General features: G+C 35.9%; 3 protein-coding genes across 4 annotated transcripts; 1 reads left to right on the top strand and 2 right to left on the bottom strand.

The window, feature by feature from the left end:
• The first annotated feature begins 7,441 nt into the window (after positions 1 to 7,441).
• LOC18010865 (pentatricopeptide repeat-containing protein At1g50270) lies at positions 7,442 to 9,262 on the top strand. The gene has a single exon (XM_006393103.2). It carries the CDS (start codon positions 7,442 to 7,444, stop codon positions 9,233 to 9,235), a length of 1,794 nt encoding a protein of 597 aa, XP_006393165.1. The 3' UTR covers positions 9,236 to 9,262.
• LOC18011033 (BTB/POZ domain-containing protein At1g50280) lies at positions 9,080 to 11,819 on the bottom strand. Its single transcript, XM_006393104.2, has 3 exons — positions 11,694 to 11,819; positions 10,430 to 11,602; positions 9,080 to 9,563 (listed from the first exon to the last, which is right to left on the bottom strand). Exons 1-3 carry the CDS (start codon positions 11,754 to 11,756, stop codon positions 9,219 to 9,221), a joined length of 1,581 nt encoding a protein of 526 aa, XP_006393166.1. The 5' UTR covers positions 11,757 to 11,819; the 3' UTR covers positions 9,080 to 9,218.
• Positions 11,820 to 13,303: 1,484 nt separating this feature from the next.
• On the bottom strand, positions 13,304 to 16,529 carry LOC18011227 (transcription initiation factor TFIID subunit 15). Of its 2 annotated transcripts, XM_006393102.2 has the most exons (8): positions 16,417 to 16,529; positions 16,025 to 16,183; positions 15,571 to 15,899; positions 15,257 to 15,454; positions 14,843 to 14,926; positions 14,340 to 14,421; positions 14,116 to 14,239; positions 13,304 to 13,702 (listed from the first exon to the last, which is right to left on the bottom strand). In XM_006393102.2, the coding sequence occupies exons 2-8, from the start codon at positions 16,142 to 16,144 to the stop codon at positions 13,497 to 13,499; spliced, it is 1,143 nt and encodes a 380-aa protein (XP_006393164.2). In that variant the 5' UTR covers positions 16,145 to 16,183; positions 16,417 to 16,529; the 3' UTR covers positions 13,304 to 13,496. The 2 variants fall into 2 exon arrangements, with proteins under 2 accessions (XP_006393164.2, XP_024006364.1); XM_024150596.1 differs by lacking the exon at positions 16,417 to 16,529 and having other exon boundaries at positions 16,009 to 16,183.
• Between the last annotated feature and the right edge of the window lie 1,512 nt (positions 16,530 to 18,041).

Raw genomic sequence — 18,041 nt, 5'->3', positions numbered from 1 at the left:
TCTCTCTCTCTCTCTCGACTTTGCAGATTGAGGACTTTCGATCTCTCTACAGGTCGTCGTAGTTCAGACAAGAAAGATAGTTCTTCCTTTTACCGTCTCTCTCCCTCTCTCTCTCTCTCGGTTTTAAAAACTAGAGATCTGTTCTTGCTCTCTTAGTCTCTTTCTCTTCCTTTCCCGTTATAGAATTAAGATTTCCGATAACTGTGAAGTTCCAATTTTATTGTATTTATACGTGGACTATATATATATATACATACTCTTTTATAATTTTTGGAACATTCGACCGCGGACACTCTCTCTTCATTTATTTGTTCATTAGTGGAGCGCTTTCTATTTCTGTAAGAACCGCTTTTTTCTTTTGACTGCAAAATTTAATCATGATTTGAGACATATATAGTCCATTATATAAACTTCATTAGATTTCATCATGATTCAAAGAGACTGCAAAATTTTCGTAGACTTTTAATAAAACATATAGATTTGGCTCATCGATCATGAACTGATTTTTTTTTAATAAAACTCCTAATTATATTTATTTTATGATATGATTAAATATGTCTACTAAAACTAAAAACTTAACATTGATCTACAACATGAATTAAGTTTTTCAAACAAAAAAATGAATATTTAACATTAGTTCACTATGTTATTTTTTCTACAGCAAAAAAAATCTGAAATTAAAAGTTATAGTCTTAAAAAACCGTTGCTGGCGATCCAGACAAAACAGTTTTCTGACTTTTTCAGCAAGTCTTCGACTGGTTTCTCTTCGGCCCGTGTCACCTCCAATGCCGGCTGTATTCCTTATGTTTGTAAATAGTTTTCATCCAATAAATTCTTATCAGAGAGTGTAAAATATTTCAATTGGTAGAGAGTTCTTCGGGAGATCTTTCAAATTCATACTGTGTCAATTTCTCTTCTTCTTCGATGCTCTTGCCAATGATCTCTGATGTAGTTAACTTTTCTCTCGTGACTACATGGGTTACTGATTTGTTGATCCTATGGTGGTTTCAACATCGTTTCATGGTGGTGATTACATCCTACTGATACTGATTGTTTCATGTGTGGGTCAGTTGCATGGGTGGTGAAATCTCAAAATCAGAACGGAATCAAGAACGTCGCTCAATGCAATTTGCTTATTGGCAATTTCTTTAGTAAGTGGAATCCATCTATTCCTTTTCATATTCTAGTGAATGTTTGGTGGAACCCTGTTGTCTCTCAGAGTATAGTACTTTTCGGTGAGTTCTTTCTTTGGCCGTGAAAAGTCTGGTTTTTAACCGGTGATTGTCTTCCTACCTGATGGTATGAAGTTTTCATTTGGGTTTTTTTATCCTGGAATCACTGGAAAAATAATTTTATTAGAAGAGGGAATAAGGTTTTTTATATATCGAATTGGGAGTACAACAACAAAGTCAAAATATTTTAAAAAAGCACTGATACCGAAGTGTTGGTATCAGATTGTCAAAGTTCCAGAACTATTATAGAAAACATCGGCTTTTACATGATGTGTGCACTTTAAAGGTTTAGCCTAGAGTTGCTACCGACGCATACATTTTGTATCAGATTAAAAATATGGAGAAGGAAATAATAGATTTTCATGATTCGTTAGCGAGTAAGACTTATCTATGGAAAGCATCGTTAAAATCATTCTTTTGTTATATTTTTTTCATTATATGGTGCATATATCTGTTTATGTAATAATTTTTTTCCGAAAGTTTTGTATGACTTTATAATTCCAATTTGAAATTAATGAAATTGTTTGTTGGAAAAAAAAAGTTATAGTCTACAATATGACATAACCTGTTTACTAAAATTAATTACTTGAATTTGATATCACCAAGAGTTAAGTCTCAAAAAATTCATGCACACTGAAAGAAGATCTGTAAAATATTTTCTTCTTAAAAAGCATATGATGCATATATCATTTGGCATATATATATATATAAGACATCAGAAGAATTTAAAAACCTCTTTTTACTTTTTATAGCCTCGTATAAATATATTTGAAAAATTGAATATGTATTGAAAGAAGACATCTAATATTATCTTCTAAAAAAGTACATGATGCATATTATTTTGCACAAATCTATAATATAAAGAGTGGGTTGTGTCTCACAATTCTGACACATCAGTGATAACACCGTATTTTGACCACTTTTATGGATCGTTTTGAAATAATTTTTTTATGTTTTCAATTGCTTTTAAGTACTTTTATTACGTTTTTCTAGTATTTGTAGTTCCAACACTCTTTTCAGGTAACTTAGGGAAAAGCTTAACAAAATGGATAGAAAACCAGATTTCAGCTCAAAGTCAAACCGTCAGAAGTTCACCCTTGATTGAAGGCCTTCTCACCGTCTGATCCAGCTCAAATTTGGAGACCTTAAAGATGGAAATATCAGCTTTCCAGTGCACTTTACAGCTTGGCAATCCAACGGTTCAATCAAAAGATACGCGAAGAGCAAGATGTCCCGTAAACCAGCCGGCAAGCACTTTCACCCGCGGCCAACAAGCAATTTCCCGCGGTCAGGAGCATCCCGACCGCGGCAAACCACTGATTCCCCATGGTCACACTTGTCCCGACCGCGGCCATCAACCTCCGAGCCCAAAAAGCCCATTTCTGAAGCCCACATTTGGAGAAACCCTAAGTGACGTCCAGAGAGGTCTTGAACACTATAAATACATGTCTTAGGAACCCTAAACAGGGTAATCTATCATCACCACCGAATTTTTACTTCATACTTTTATTGTTTTTGCTTTAGCTTTTAGGGAGAGAGAGATTTGTTCTCTTGAACCCTTGTTCTTTTTTTTTCAATTTCAGTTTCTATTCTACTTATTAATACTATGTTTTTGATTTCGTTCATTAGTAGTTTTATTGTTGGGATTAAGGGATTTTCGATGGGGATTTATATGTTCGATGAGGATTCCATGAGCTTTTGAGCCGAATCTTAGAACTTTTTCTTCTGAATTCGTTTTTACTGCATGAGAAGCGTCATGAACTACAATCTGATCCAGATGCTTGGTGACACGAAAGTGTTCATCAGGTATCAGATCTAGTTTGGGAGAGCAAAACAAACATAGGATTGGAAACCTACCTATGGGCGATTTGTGAATTAGGACGAGTCTTAAACATAATGCATCTCTTCTCTTCCAGGGCCAGAGTGGAAACCTACTGGTCAGGGTTGAGAGAGATAGTTGTCTATGATCACGACAGTGGCGTATTCATACGTCCGTGACTCCAGTTCGAAAAGTTTAAGTTAAGATCTTATCTCATTTAATCTCTAGCAATGTTTTGAATCGTTCGTACCCTTGAGAAAACTTCCCTGAAGCCCAACGCCTTCTTCCTCATTGATTTACACTGATTTTTCTTTCAGTTTTAGTTCAATATTGTCTTTCCTTTTTAGTTCATTTTCATTTAAGAAATTAGATATCCGTTTTTTACATTTTTAGTCATTTTCGTTAAGTTTAGTTATTACGTCATTTAATTCCCGTATTCTCTTTTAAAATTTCGTTTTTGCATTTCAAACACACTACCAAACCCCCACAAAACCGTTTTGGTTCTAGACTTCCTTACTTTATACTTATTTCAAAGGCTTTTTGCAGGAAAAGATCCTCCTTCCCTGTGGATTCGATCCCTAAGTACTACAATCGATCAGTTGTGCACTTGCGGCTATTGATTTCATTTAGGGTAAAACTTGACAACCCTCGACACACGACACATCAATCAGCATTTCTATCTGACACATCAGCTCTAAAAAAAAATCTGCTATTTTTAATAATAATTAATCCTATTAAGATTACTCATAAGACATGATTACAATTATTAATGTCATCAATTTATGAGTCTTGGGACTCCTTTCATGTCTTTACTACTGCCATATTCCTCTTTGATTAATCAGTCGGAATTTCAATCGCTATTTCAATGGCAAAGTCGAAAACCAAGTTTTGAAAATTTCACTGGGGATTATAACGAGTTTGTGAGTGGAGGAAGTAATGGTGATCATGGCTATGGTTTCAAGAGGTGGTTATTGTTATCTTCAGATATTGGAGAAGATTTGAACCAAAAAAAAGATATTGGAGAAGGAAGGTCCCACGAAAACTCAGTTAGGGGTTTATGAAGGATTAATTGGCCCAATATTATTTGTAGAGAGTGGGTTTTGCGTATCTTCTTTTAGCTAACCTGAAACATTATAATGAATTGTGTTTTTTCTAAAACGAGAAAAATATAAAATGGTAAAGGTGAATATTAATATCATCACCGTTTGTTGCCATTATGATGAATTGATGGTATGGTTTAACCTCATTCTTCTTTGATTGTTTGGGTTATAACTTACAATCATGAAGGGTTGTGGATTTTTTGTATTCATTATCTAAGTATTTTGTTACAACATGAATTAGGCAGTGTACTATTAATAAACGATTTCATATTTAGATACTAATAGAATGTAGTTCCCATAAGGCCATAATTCTTTCTACGCTCGATTCTTGGGGTGCAAGGTTTCTCAAAGAACGATTGGTAAGACTAGATCTTTACGTAATTTTAGAAGTTATAAAAAGGTATGATTTCGTACTTTTTAAAAGAAATCAACAATTATAATATATGAACGTGTGATATGGCGATGTGTACCTTGCATGGATATAAGTGTTTTTTTGTTAATGCTAACTGTTAAGATATCAAATAAGTCAGAAAGTTTCCTGCAGTTTAAACTGATAATCTAAATTTCATGTGCATAATCTAAAACCTCCAATTAAGTGATCATATAACTTAAGCTAGAATACATTAATTATTTTCTTTTTAATATGTGGTCAATTACAACCTAGACTAATTGGAAACTTAGAGTAAGAACTACAACAAATTTAGAAATGTGTTTGAATTTAAATAAAAATAAAACCGAACAAATAACTTCAACATATATCAATTCATGCATTTTATCTCGAATTATGTTGTATTTATTACGTTATTTTTCATACAAATAAAAAACTTAATTCCTAAAGTTTAGATGAAAAACCTATCATATCATACTACACATAAATTAGAAATTTATAAAGTAAGTATACAAACCCGCCTGTACAGGCGGGTCTTCACCTTGTACATATAACAACAGAAGAATTCTAAAACAGGGCTTTAAGATAATAGTTTCATAAAATTATATCTGAAAATAATTTGAAAAGAAGACCTATAAATTAAATAATTTGAAAATCTATGTTGAAAGGTAACTTTTTTAAGAAAATGTTTGTTGAAAACTATATATAACCGTTGAATGAAATATATATCTGGGGACTCAATGGGACATGCCTTTGTATTAGGTCTGGAATTATTATCTGGTATTCGGTCCCGATATAGTATATGTTCCTATCTGATCCGTAAAAACAAATATTCGTGTAATTCAGATACGGATTCGGATAGTGAAATTAAGTATTCGATAAATTTGGATACGGATTTGGATAATAAAAATTGTTGAAAACGTATATCCGATATCTGATATCCGTCTGTTAAGTATTTATTTATTTTTATAATATTTATTCATTTTAAAAAATTAAATTTGTTATATTAGAACATGTTTGAACTAGAATTTCAAGTCCATAATCATCAATGCCCATGATATTTTTTAAGGACCCATATTAAATTCAAGCTCATTATCATCAATACTTAATTACCCATGACATTATAATTTTATTTTATTATAATTTTAAAAAATTGAATAATTTTTAATAAATCAACAAAACCGGATATACGATCGGATATCCGTAAATATTCGGTTCAAGATATCTGGAGTTTTTGGATTTAGATTTGGATAGTAAAATTGATTATCCGGCAAATACAGATGCAGATTCGAATATTTTGAAAGGTCTCAGATATCCGACTCTGTTCCAAACCTACTTTAGATTGCAGACAAAAACGCAGGGATTTAGTGTCTGAATGTATCTTCGCTTCTCTGCTGACAAAAACGCAGCGTTTGCGGTTGGTAGCGGTTAGTGGCGTTTAATCACAATCATAGAAATCGCTGCAAACCGCTATGTGTCATTTTATACTGCTGAAATCCAAAATGTTGCTTCCCGCCAGCGTTTGCGGTTGCGGGCGGTAGCGGTTGGGTAAAAAAAATAAAAAACAAATAAAATTACGCTAGAAACAAAAAATAAAAGATCACGTTAAAAACAATTATAAAATCTTAACCCTACTAATCTTCTTATATATATATATATATATATATATCATAACCTCTCACTTTTTCTATCAAGTTCTAATCTCTAATCATGGCTTTCTAGATCAGAATGTCCACCGTCGAAGCAAGTATGGGCCTTATCGACTATCCCTTCAGCTCCAAACTTCTTTCCCCAATCCTCCATTTATGGTAACCTTGATTACCTGTTTTGGAGAGCGAAAGAGTCAGGACTTAGCGAAGAACACCTCCGCATCTTCCCCTGGATTCTCTGGTTCCTGTGGAAAGCTCGGAATAGAAAGATGTTTGAGAATGTGGACGAACCCCCACCTGACATTTTAGATCATGCAAGATCGGAAGAAGAAGCTTGGAGGAGAGCGAATATAGAGGAAACCGAAGAGGTTCGTCAAGACCAGGTAGAAGTGCCGCCTATCCGTCCAGTCATCGAGGAGACTATATGCTATTTTGATGGATCGTGGCTAGGATCTGCCTCTGTTAGTGGCCATGGTTGGATTGTTACAACGGGTCGGAACACCATTCTAGTGGGCCTCAAGGGCGCAGATAGAAGCCTTTCTCCATTAAACGCTGAATTAGACTCACTCCTTTGGGCTATAAAATGTATCCTCTCCTCTCATGTGATTTGCGAATCTTTTTTCACGGACTGTTTGGATTTGATTTTTATGACCACACATCCTGCGGACTGGCCTTCATTCGCATCCGAGCTAGCAGACTTCAAGTCCTTATCCTCATGTTTCAGATCTTTCAGCTTAAGACATATTCCTAGATCGTGTAACATATGTGCTGACAGATTGGCTAAAGCCGCTCAGACACGAGGAGTCAAGTTTTCCCATGTAAGCGTCGCGGCTCCTTCCTGGCTATTCTTAGAGGAGAGCTTTTTCGCAGCAATCATAGTAAAATGGTGTTTTTGTTGTAAAAAACAAAAAAACTTCCAACTTAAAATTAATTGGCTTTTATCCTTTATATATTACTTCATAAATTCTTTAATTACCAATGTGATACTTTCACGATATGAACCAAAAAATGTGTTTAATTACATTTACAATTCGATTATTTCTAAGTTTTGGTTATAACCATTTTTAGTGAGCGAGCCTTTTTTAGAGGTTATTGAATCTTGAACAATGTGTAACCTTGATTAATTAGAGACATGTCTAGAAGTATGTCATACTTTTATGAGATTATCAATTAAATTCGGTTCGGTTCTTCTTAAAATCTAAACCTATTATTCCTCTTTTGCTAAACTTTCCAGCAAAGATTTTGGGCAATGCATGTTTCACCTCAACAGCTTCCTCCACCTTCCATTACACTTTCTTCATCTGAAGCAGATCCATTGCTTACTCCTCACTTCTCCGATCTTCTATACTCGCCGCGATCTCTTTCTCTCCCGTCTTATCCGCCGCTGCACCGCCGCAACTCAATTCCTCTACGCTCGCCGTCTATTATGTCAAATCCAAACTCCCAGCATTCATCTATGGGACTCGCTCGTTGGCCACTTCGCCGGCGGGATTACACTTAGCCGTCGGTTATCGGTTCTTTCTTACGTTCAATTGCGGCGAAACGGCGTTTTCCCTAGCCGCCACACGTTTCCTCCGCTTCTCAAAGCGGTTTTCAGATTGATGGACTCTAATCCGTTTCAGTTTCATGCTCATATCTTCAAATTCGGGTTGGATTCGCATCTTTTTGTGAGGAATTCGTTGATTTCGGGTTATTGTAATCGTGGGCTATTCGATTGTGGATATCGCGTTTTCGATGGGACTGAAGATAAGGACGTGGTTTCATGGACTGCGATGATTGACGGGTTTGTGAGGAACGGTTCTGCTTCAGAAGCAATTGCGTACTTCGTGGAGATGAAGAAGACTGGAATTGCGGCGAATGAAATGACTGTTGTTAGCGTCTTGAGCGCTGCGGCGAAGACTGAAGATGTTCGATTTGGGAGAAGCATTCATGGGTTTTACTTGGAAACAGGAAGAGTGAAATGTGATGTGTTCATAGGGAGTTCTCTGGTAGATATGTATGGAAAATGTGGTTTTTATGATGATGCACAGAAAGTGTTCGATGAAATGCCGAGCAGAAATGTGGTTACTTGGACCGCATTGATTGCTGGATACGTGCAAAGCCGTTGCTTCGATAAAGGGCTTTTTCTTTTCCAGGAGATGTTGGAGAGTGACGTTACACCTAATGAGAAGACACTAAGCAGTGTTCTTTCGGCTTGCGCTCACGTAGGAGCACTTCATCAAGGAAGAAGGGTGCATTGTTATATGATTAAGAATTTGATCGAGATAAACACTACACTGGGAACGACATTGATTGATCTTTATGCCAAGTGTGGGTATTTAGAGGAAGCTAGATTGGTTTTTGAGAGACTTTATGAGAAAAATGTGTATTCTTGGACGGCGATGATTAATGGATTCGCAGCGCACGGGTATGCAAGAGGCGCACTTGATCATTTTCAGACGATGTTAAGGAGTCATGTTTTGCCAAATGAAGTTACTTTCATCGCTGTCTTAAGCGCCTGCGCTCATGGAGGACTTGTGGAAGAGGGTAGAAGGCTTTTTCTGAGCATGAAGGAACGTCTCAATTTGGAGCCAAATGTGGATCATTATGCGTGTATGGTTGATTTACTTGGAAGAAAAGGTTTGCTAGAAGAGGCAAAGGCTTTGATAGAGAGAATGCCAATGAAGCCAACAAATGCAGTATGGGGAGCTCTGTTCGGGGCTTGTTTGATTCACAAAGACTATGAGTTAGGTAAATACGCAGCCTCCCGTGTGATCAAGCTGCAGCCTAGTCACAGCGGGAGATATACGCTCTTGGCTAATTTGTACTCAGAATCTCAAAACTGGAATGATGTCGCTCGTGTGAGAAAGCAAATGAAAGATCAACAGATGGTCAAGTCGCCGGGATGTAGCTGGATCGAAGTGAAAGGTAAGCTCCATGAATTCATAGCTTTCGATACTAAAAAATGTGTCGAATCTGATGATTTGTTCAAGACTCTGGACAACGCTGGTATGCAAATGAGATTGCGGGATGAATTGGAAGATTTTGACCTCATAACCCTTCTCTGAAACTATCCATAACCCTCCAGTTATATCCTCCTTCAGTCTTCAACTCCTCGGCTAATTTCGCTGAAATCTCAAAGCCTTTGAGATGCAACAGTACAGGCTTCTTATCTTGTGAATGTCTACGACTACGAGACACACTCTTGCTTACAATTTTCACATCTGGAGTTTTGTGTTCTTGATTGTCACATCTGGACTTGAGTGCTTGAACGGCGATATCTGGAGGGATCTTTGGGTTTCTGGCGAGCTGTTTGCAGGTCTCCAATGTTAGTTTCTTGTAATTGAGACATCGACAAATCTTTGTTCGTTCTTCGGATGTTAGATTCGGATGAGACTGTACAACAACAACAAAAAGAACTAAAATTAGAAAGGATCAAAGGACTCATTGTTTTAGGACATTTATCAGTTCCAATACACTTAGAAAGCGAGCAGACTGTACAAAGTTTGGGACCACAAAGTCACAATTGTATGTTTTTTAAGTATCTTATTTTGATTTAACAAGTTTAACGTTTCTACAAAAAGAAATGATCAAATATCATTGTTTCTTTAATTTTCGTATTTAGAATTTGAGAAAATGGATATATCCAAGTTGTCTTCCATAGATTATGGATAGTTGTTAGTTTTGATATGTAGTTGTTCAAGTGGCAGTTGATAGTATTAGTACCTTAGCCAAAAAAATATAGTTTTGAGTTTTTAGTATAGTCTTATTAATGGTATCAAAAAAAAGGACAAGACAGAAACAAAAATACAGAAGAGATTGTGGCCTTGTGCGTAATCTGACATGAGCCCCACGGCAGTAACAAGACAGAGTGAAGAATCTAAAGATGACTCCAAATCTTAATCTGTGTATAATGGTATATATGTGCTTATACACTTAATCACAAACTTTTAAAACTATATGATGAATAAAATAATAGTTTGACTCCTTTTCATCTCTTGATGAATATAAGAACCAAAATCTATTAAATTGAAAATTATATTGAAATCTATCTGGCACTTGTCATCTTTTGTATGTCTAGTGCACATAAAAAATAAATTATTCTCTCTTTTTTGTCTCACTTTGTTTTAAAAGAAAACACTGTTTTTTGCCCCACCAATTATTAGTTAATGGAAAAAAAATCTAGAAAAACTTTATCAAAGCAGAAGAAAAATGGTATAATATTTAACAAAAATAAAAGTTCAAGAAAAAAAAAAACTGACCTGTAGATAGATGTCAATGGCTCTGTAGACTCCATCAAAGCAATCTCTAGCTGAATCTGGCAAACTCTCTGCAACTCCAAGGAACTTGGATACTTTCAAATTCTGATCTGGAGATATCTCTCTCAAATACTTGTCAATCAATTTCCCAATATCTTTCATGTTCTTCTCTCTTGAATCTTCTTCTCTCTTATTCACAAACACTCTTAGTAACCTTATCACAAGTTCCACATTGTAGAATCCACTCTCTCTGCGTCCTCCTCCTGCAGATATCAGAAGATCATCAAGTGTTGCTTGATCCAGTATTTCTCCGATTAGGGTTTCTAAACCGGTGCTTGACCCTTTACTGAGCCTGAAATTCGATAAGACCCGAAGAACCCAGAAGAGTTTCCTGCAAGAAAACGCAGTTTCCCCAGCCAAAATCACTCCTTTAACAGCTGCATCAGCTAAATCGGAATACTCTATCTTGTTCCTCACAAGCTCTGATTTGGTTTGGAGTTTTGTCTTGAGGTAATGGAGAAGAAATCTGGTTAGCACTATTCTTTTTATGTTGGTTTTGTAAGCTCCAATGATCCTTATTAGCTTCAAGATGATCCTCGGGGAGAGACTCGACAAATCGTCAAACCACCACTCGTTGCTTCTTCCGCAAGAAACAGTTCGCAAATTCGACCTTTTGTCTGATTCCGGCGTGTTCTTGGCCGTCTCAGGAGAAAGAGAAGAGGCAAAGGAAGAAGACGGCGAAGAGGAACAAGCTTCTGAATTTCGAGAGATTTTGGTCACAGCTGCGAAAACGAGTTTATCCAGGAGACCATACGAATCTGCGTGGAGGAACACTTGCTCGCAGTTCTTGAGACACAGAACGATGTCGTTCCAAGACCTGGAGAACATTTCTTCAAGAAACTTCTCCGTCTGAAGCAAGAGATTAGAGAAACAGAACTTCTCTGTCATGCCTAAGAAAACAGAGCAACAGTATAAAGTCGAGACATTTGAGACATCGATTGAGATTCCTCCGTTGTTGTAACAGAATCTTGAAACCAGCTCAAACCCATCTGGTCCACCTGGAAAATCATCAATCTCGATAGTGATAATATCTGGAGATTTCATTGTCTTGTTTCTCTTCTTTTTGGTATGCTTTATTATCTTCAGCAAGCTTCCACAGTACTCTGAAATAACATCCTAAAACAGAGCACGGAGATATATAAGAACAGTGCGTAATCAAGACTCAAGAGTATGAATTCTGAATCAATTTTTAGGTGTGAATTCGTACCTGATTGAGTAAGAAGGTGAATTGGCCACTGATATTGATTTTAAGATCATAGAGAGGAGACATTTCATCGAACTATGAAACCTAATGAGTCTTGTGACTTGGGAGCTTCCTCTGTTTTATTTTGGATTTTACAGAGCAATAATTATAGTGGTCACATGGAAATGAGTAGATGATATATATAGTGTTTAATTTGTCTTTATACATACCAATAAATATATAATTAAAGAGAACTTAGATGGAAGTAAGACAAAAGTTTATGTAACTATTGCAATTTTATAACAAATTATAGAAAACCGCATAAAATTTTCAAATTATCTCAAATTCCCATCATTTTTGTTTGTCTTGTTTTGTTGTTTTTTACAAAATGCTATTGAATTTTGATTCCTGTTTCGTTGAGAAGTATTGACTTTTAAAAAATTAATGATTTTAATATCTTCCTATCCAAATGCACAAATTTTCATGGTACTAGGCTACTGTCTAAAAACCAGGTTGTAGTTTTTTTTTCTCTGTAGAGTATGAATTTTAGAAATAATTCAAACCCATAGTCTTACTATTGTACTTGGACTTTCAAAATCAGACATGAGTAAAAACTTCTAATTACTACAAAAACTCAAGTTAGACATCTCATTATCTCATACTTCTAAAAAGTGATTCGATTGATGAAATTTGATATTGATATTTATGAGTTCGATGGTATCAATGAATTTACTTTTTTTAAAAATTATATAGAACTTATTGTATATTATATAGTTCAAAAAACGTATGGAACTAACCTCATAGATTGATTTTAAGATCGTACAAACACCTTGCATCGAACTATGAAGCCCATTAATTTAACATTTAACAAAAAAAAAAAAACTTGTCTTGTGACTTGGGAGCTTTTTCTTTGGAAACGCAGAGAAAATGTGTTCGAAAATATATCTAGTGAAGTGATTATTAACTTTACATTTGAATAACTGTCGTTACTTTTCTATTTACACTTATTTTACAAATATGTTGGTACTATTTTCATGATCTATGATTTTATTAAAATTTCCTTTATCAATGCATGTGAATGTGTGGGGTCTGTCTAAAATGAATTTTTCTGTGATATGTGCGAGTCCACTACGAGCTTTTATCATCGTATTTCCAAATGCGAACATGTATTTGACAATGACATGACACGAAAATACACCTCCACTTCCCCGCAGAATACAAAAGCACAACTTTTTTCTTATCCTCTTTTAGAGTTGAGAATGTATTATTATCCACAAAAATCTTCATGTTCTATCTTCTTAGTTCTTTCCATTATAATAATATAATACAGCGATGAAATAATTGGCCATGATCAACAAAAGGATAAAAGACATTAAGAAAAATCACACAAAATAAAAGAACCAAAGAGACAGCCAAAAATAACACAAGAGACAGAAACTAATATGCATTTAAATTTGCGAACCAAAAAGACAGCTAAAAATAACACAAAAGACAGAAAGTAATACGCATTTGAATTTGCGAATAACATCGATTACCATATTTTACCGTCAATAACTTTTGTAAAATTAGTATATGATACAGTAGTGTTTTAACAAAGTACGTACTGCTTTTTTTTTGAAGAAGAAGAAGAAGAAGGGAAGGGATATCATGGGATATTCTCAAGACATAATCAGACAAAGTTGAAAGTACCAAAAAGACTTTTACTAAGACACAATCAAAAGAAAAAGCCAGAGAATTGGAATGTTACGGAGGTTGTATAAAGTTAAATCGACAAAACATTGGAAAAGATAGAGAGACTAATAAACCCTAAGACTTTTGAGCAATCTCTCAGTTACGGTACCTGCTTCCACGACCATAGTCTCGGTCTCTGTCCCGATCATGGTCATAGTCATAGTCACGCTCCTTGCCTCTTTCCCTATCACGGCTTCTGCTTCTGCTTCTGCGTCTATCCTTATCGTAGTGATGATCTCTGTGCCTATCGCCTCGGTCTCTTTGCCTGTCTCTGCTTCTCTCTCTTCCATCTCTATCAACACCTGCCACATAGATACAAATCATGAACCCCAAAATTAACACATTGGATCACGACTCTTTTGGGGAAAGCAGTAAAAAGAACATCTTTTCAAATAAAAGAAGAAAGCTCTTAAGAGAAAGACCAATTTTTATAAGAATTTCATTGGAGACCCCCTCGAGGACTGGGTATTATAGGCAAATAGCCTCGAGCTTCATGTGAAATTTCTAGCAAACCCTGCAATTATGTTCATTTTACTTGGAACTGTCCTCTAGATGACTAGCATAAAATTATCTGAGTACTATATTTACTACAGCCAGTAGGTATGTTTCGAGCCAAACAGATTTCTATCATAGCGGAAAGGTTCTATTCTTAAGCTCAACCTTTGTGGCAGATTGCATAGAGACGTTCTCTGAGTTAAAGTTAAACAGAAATTACCTAATTCCTCGACTTCCCACCCAGCACGACCAGCAGCAACAGCAGGTCTGGTGTCAGCTTGGTGTGTTTTCACACGGTATTTCTTCTTTAGATTGCCAAACTCATCATACATTTCACCATCATCCTGAAATTTTATGACAATAAGTTATATGGTATATACCAAAAGCTCAATGCAAATGTAACATGGCGATAACAAAGAACTCTTCAGCGAGAGCATATTTTACTTGTTCAGCCTCACGCCTGCGCCTCTTTGTTTCCTCTAATTCTTGTTCATCCAATTCCTTGTAACCACCACCACGACCTCCCCTATTTAGAGAAAATATATGAATACGCGCAGGTCTTTTAAAGAGAACATCAGCCTGAAACCTTAACATTTCTTAACGCAACTCTAATTTGGCTAAAATAACATTACAAGTGAAATATATCAATTGCCGAAAAAAACATTTTGATGTAGCAACAGCTTTTCCATACTGATCACAATGGAAAAGAAACCACTCGCTTAAATTGCAGAAGAGAATATTGTGTCCTTTCTCCAAGTTATCTATTAGGCCATGTCTAAAGCAGAATAAAAATACTTTGCTGTCAACAAAAATACTAAAATCAAACAGAAAATTATAATGTATCCTAAATTCACCACAATATCATTTATAATACAAATCATCAGCTCAAATATTGTAAAAGAACGATAACAAACGCAATCTTATCATTGACATTGAGTCAGTCATACCTCACACCACCTTCATTCTGACCAGGTTTATTGGTGTTGCAGATATTACATTTTAGACGCTTAGCCCAGTTGACATTTCCACACCTGATCATTAAAATATTAAAACAAAAGGAAAGAAATTGCTTCTGGACTACATCAAAGACAAGTGGAACCAAAGCATATATACCCACAAAACAAGTATCCATTATGCGTAAGAACCCATATAAGAGCAGCCTCTTAGTTAAACTAGTAGAAAACACATAGCATAGACAATTTCAATGACACAGCAGTGCATGCCATCACGTCTAAGTGAAGGGTCAACTGACATCGTCAAAAACATTGACATACAAGCTATATGTTTCAATCAAGTATCAAACGCACATTATCATGTGAAAGTAAACCAACTATTACTTCAGACTTAATTGGAATGCTTACATTGGACAAGACCAATCATTTGGACCAAAAAGACCAGTAGAAGCACCGGCCTGCTTCCCCGGTGGTCCACCATCAGCACCTCCACCTCGACCCCTTCCACGACCACCAGCCCCCATGCTGCCACCAGATGCACCAGCTGGTCTGGCAGTTCCACAACGGTTACAAACCCCACGGAACGCAAAATTCACATTTGTGCAACTGCCAATAGAAGAGTATGAGAACGCTAGAGCTAAAAAACTATGCAAATACAAAACTGCCAAAATCAACGGAACCAAGAGCTAGATGAAGCTCCTCACCGATATCACATCACAGACCTTGTATTTGGGCACATCCAGTCACCCTCTTGCTGCCATGGCTTCGCGGTAGAATCAACCTGACCTCTCCCTCTTCCAGCACCACCATTTGTTTCCTTATCACCTCCATCGAACCCAACAAACTCACTCGAATCACCTCCATTTTTGTTCTTCGACTCGGCCATGAAAACTCCAATGGTGCTTCCATGGAAATCTTTGTTATTGAACCATTCAACAGCAGCCAAAGCAGCATGAGGGTCCTCATAGGTAACAGTAGCATCTCCCTTAGGCTCATCGGTCTCTTTGTCTCGGTATAGCCATACCTTTGGAGTACCAGTTCGTTTGTCTCTCTACAAAAAGAAACCACGAAGGATCAAAAATGTTAAGAAACTCGAAATCATGTGAAGTTCTAAGATTGCAAATTTGCAATGACATCAAATAGAAGCAAACAATTAGTACCTGGCCAATACCATACCTTAAGCAACCCAATGGTCCCAAAATATTCAGCCAGCATATTCTCGTCAGTTCCTAATGGAAGATTGGAGACGTAGACAGATCCATTTGTAGGAGCTCCTTTCGTTGAATATCCAGCCATCTAAAATCCAATTTCATCAAAAACAAAACCGCCACGAATCTGCAAATGATAGCCACAAGAGTTTTCACTTCAATTTCTTCATCATAAACATGTATACGCATAATTCGCAACTATTTGTTCGTCGTAATCAACACCGAGACCTCCTCATTGACAAGCGTTATAATCATATAAACAAACATTGAAGACGGAGATCGATAAGAAACATACAAGCGAGCAAAGAGTAAAACAACATTAAATCCGAAGAAATAACATCGACGGAGAAGAGATCAAACCAGCGATTAGGATCCAGCGGCGACGGAGAGTTCGTCGGATTAGGGTTTGCAGTCGAGTGAGAGAGATCTCGCGAATAAAGGTTTCGGGTGGTGGTTATTTACTTATTTGCAATTGATTTTTTTTGTTTTTGTTTTTTTTTTTGGATTTCCTTTAAATTATTATCCTTTTTTTTCCCCAACATGTATTCGCCGTATTAAATTTCGAATTCGTTTGCAACCAAAAGGAAAAAAAAAAAATTCGATTTGCAAATTTTCTTCTTAAAAATCACACAGCTAATGATTTTTTTTTTAATACAACGAATATCTTTGAAGTTATTGGTTTGAGCTATTTGTTTGTCTGCCGCCAGAAACTGTAAATAATATTTGTTTATCTGCTGTAAGAGGCTGCAGCCAAAATGCAGTATCTAAAAACGCAGATAATAACGGGTCTGTTCTTCTACACGACGCTGTGTCAGCGGCAGCGACGAAGCAAAACGATATCACTGCTGATAGAACACAAAAGTAAACAGCAACATAACTTAACAAAAAAGTAGTCGCCGATTAACTGATGAGTCACCAACGGTATGACATGAGACGCTGCAAATTTTCAGCGTCAGCTGCGTCACTGCAATCTTCATCGGCGTTCATCCTCAGCATCAGTTTTAGCAGCGTCGCGGACGCAGCATCGTGTAAAAGAACAGGCCCAACATATTGCGTCTGGCAGCAGCAGCGTCTGCGTTAAGACCACACCATGTTTAAAAACGAATAGAGTTTCAATGACAAAACTCAAGATTTTATATTAAAAGACTGTGTATGGAATATCAAATATGAAGTTACTTTACTCATATTTCTCGCACTTCAAAATATTGTTTAGCAAAAACATGGCCTTTTTAAAATCATCTCTACTATTATAGTTAGAGTAACCTTCTTCTTCGTTGGTTAATACATACGTGTAATTTCTCAAATCATATGATAAAATATTTTTTTTTTGCCGAAAAGTAATAACAACGAAATAATAGCTCATAAAAATCGATCGAACATGTATAATAGAGTTATAATATCTCAGTAGTGCAAAAAACAAAACCTTAAATATTACTAATTGGAGAGTTGCATGCAAAAAAGAAAAAAAGAAAAAAACAATAGAAACTTAGGCTCTGATTGGCAAATAAACTTTTAAAACTGTAAAGACTTTAGATAAAATTAAAAGTCTTAAAGGTCATTAATTAACCAATCAGACTTTATTGAATTAACAGTTTTTAAAGTAAAAAAACTGCTCCTAAAATTTCTCACAGCTTTCTCTCTATTTTTTCATGTCATCTACACTTAAGTTTTAAAAGCTTAAAAATATGGCTTTTTTATTTCTTAAAGTCACATCCATTATTTTACAGCTAAAATTTTTTACAGCAACAGTCAAAAATTAAAATTAACAGCCACAGTATCAGACCCTTAAAAAAGCAGTAGTAACATGATAATTGTTACGCAGAAGAATCCGAATAATCAGGATAACACCCATCGATCCATTTTTTTTGAAATATAGGCAGTAGCTTAAACACAAGACGATGATGCCCGCTACAACGCCAATAATTGCGTAAAATGTCCATCATCTTCACCGCACCAAAAAAAGTTAATTTTTTTCTCTAACTTTA

Source organism: Eutrema salsugineum, unplaced genomic scaffold (assembly GCF_000478725.1).
Source record: "Eutrema salsugineum unplaced genomic scaffold, Eutsalg1_0 scaffold_7, whole genome shotgun sequence".
NCBI classification, from domain to species: domain Eukaryota; kingdom Viridiplantae; phylum Streptophyta; class Magnoliopsida; order Brassicales; family Brassicaceae; genus Eutrema; species Eutrema salsugineum.
The sequence above is the reverse complement of the archived record's forward strand: the minus strand, read 5'-3'. Positions and strand labels throughout refer to the sequence as shown.

What these genes read in the sequence shown, in the direction of transcription:
- LOC18011033 (XM_006393104.2), bottom strand. Translation starts at nt 11,756, where the DNA reads ATGTCTCCTCTCTATGATCTTAAAATCAATATCAGTGGCCAATTCACC. An exon ending in TCACCTTCTTACTCAATCAG is followed by an intron (nt 11,603 to 11,693) that starts GTACGAATTCAC and finishes GCTCTGTTTTAG; the next exon opens with GATGTTATTTCAGAGTACTG. An exon ending in CCATTGACATCTATCTACAG is followed by an intron (nt 9,564 to 10,429) that starts GTCAGTTTTTTT and finishes GTTGTTGTACAG; the next exon opens with TCTCATCCGAATCTAACATC.
- LOC18010865 (XM_006393103.2), top strand. Translation starts at nt 7,442, where the DNA reads ATGTTTCACCTCAACAGCTTCCTCCACCTTCCATTACACTTTCTTCAT.
- LOC18011227 (XM_006393102.2), bottom strand. Translation starts at nt 16,144, where the DNA reads ATGGCTGGATATTCAACGAAAGGAGCTCCTACAAATGGATCTGTCTAC. An exon ending in CAGAATGAAGGTGGTGTGAG is followed by an intron (nt 14,422 to 14,842) that starts GTATGACTGACT and finishes TTCTCTAAATAG; the next exon opens with GGGAGGTCGTGGTGGTGGTT. An exon ending in GTGGGAAGTCGAGGAATTAG is followed by an intron (nt 13,703 to 14,115) that starts GTAATTTCTGTT and finishes TCTATGTGGCAG; the next exon opens with GTGTTGATAGAGATGGAAGA.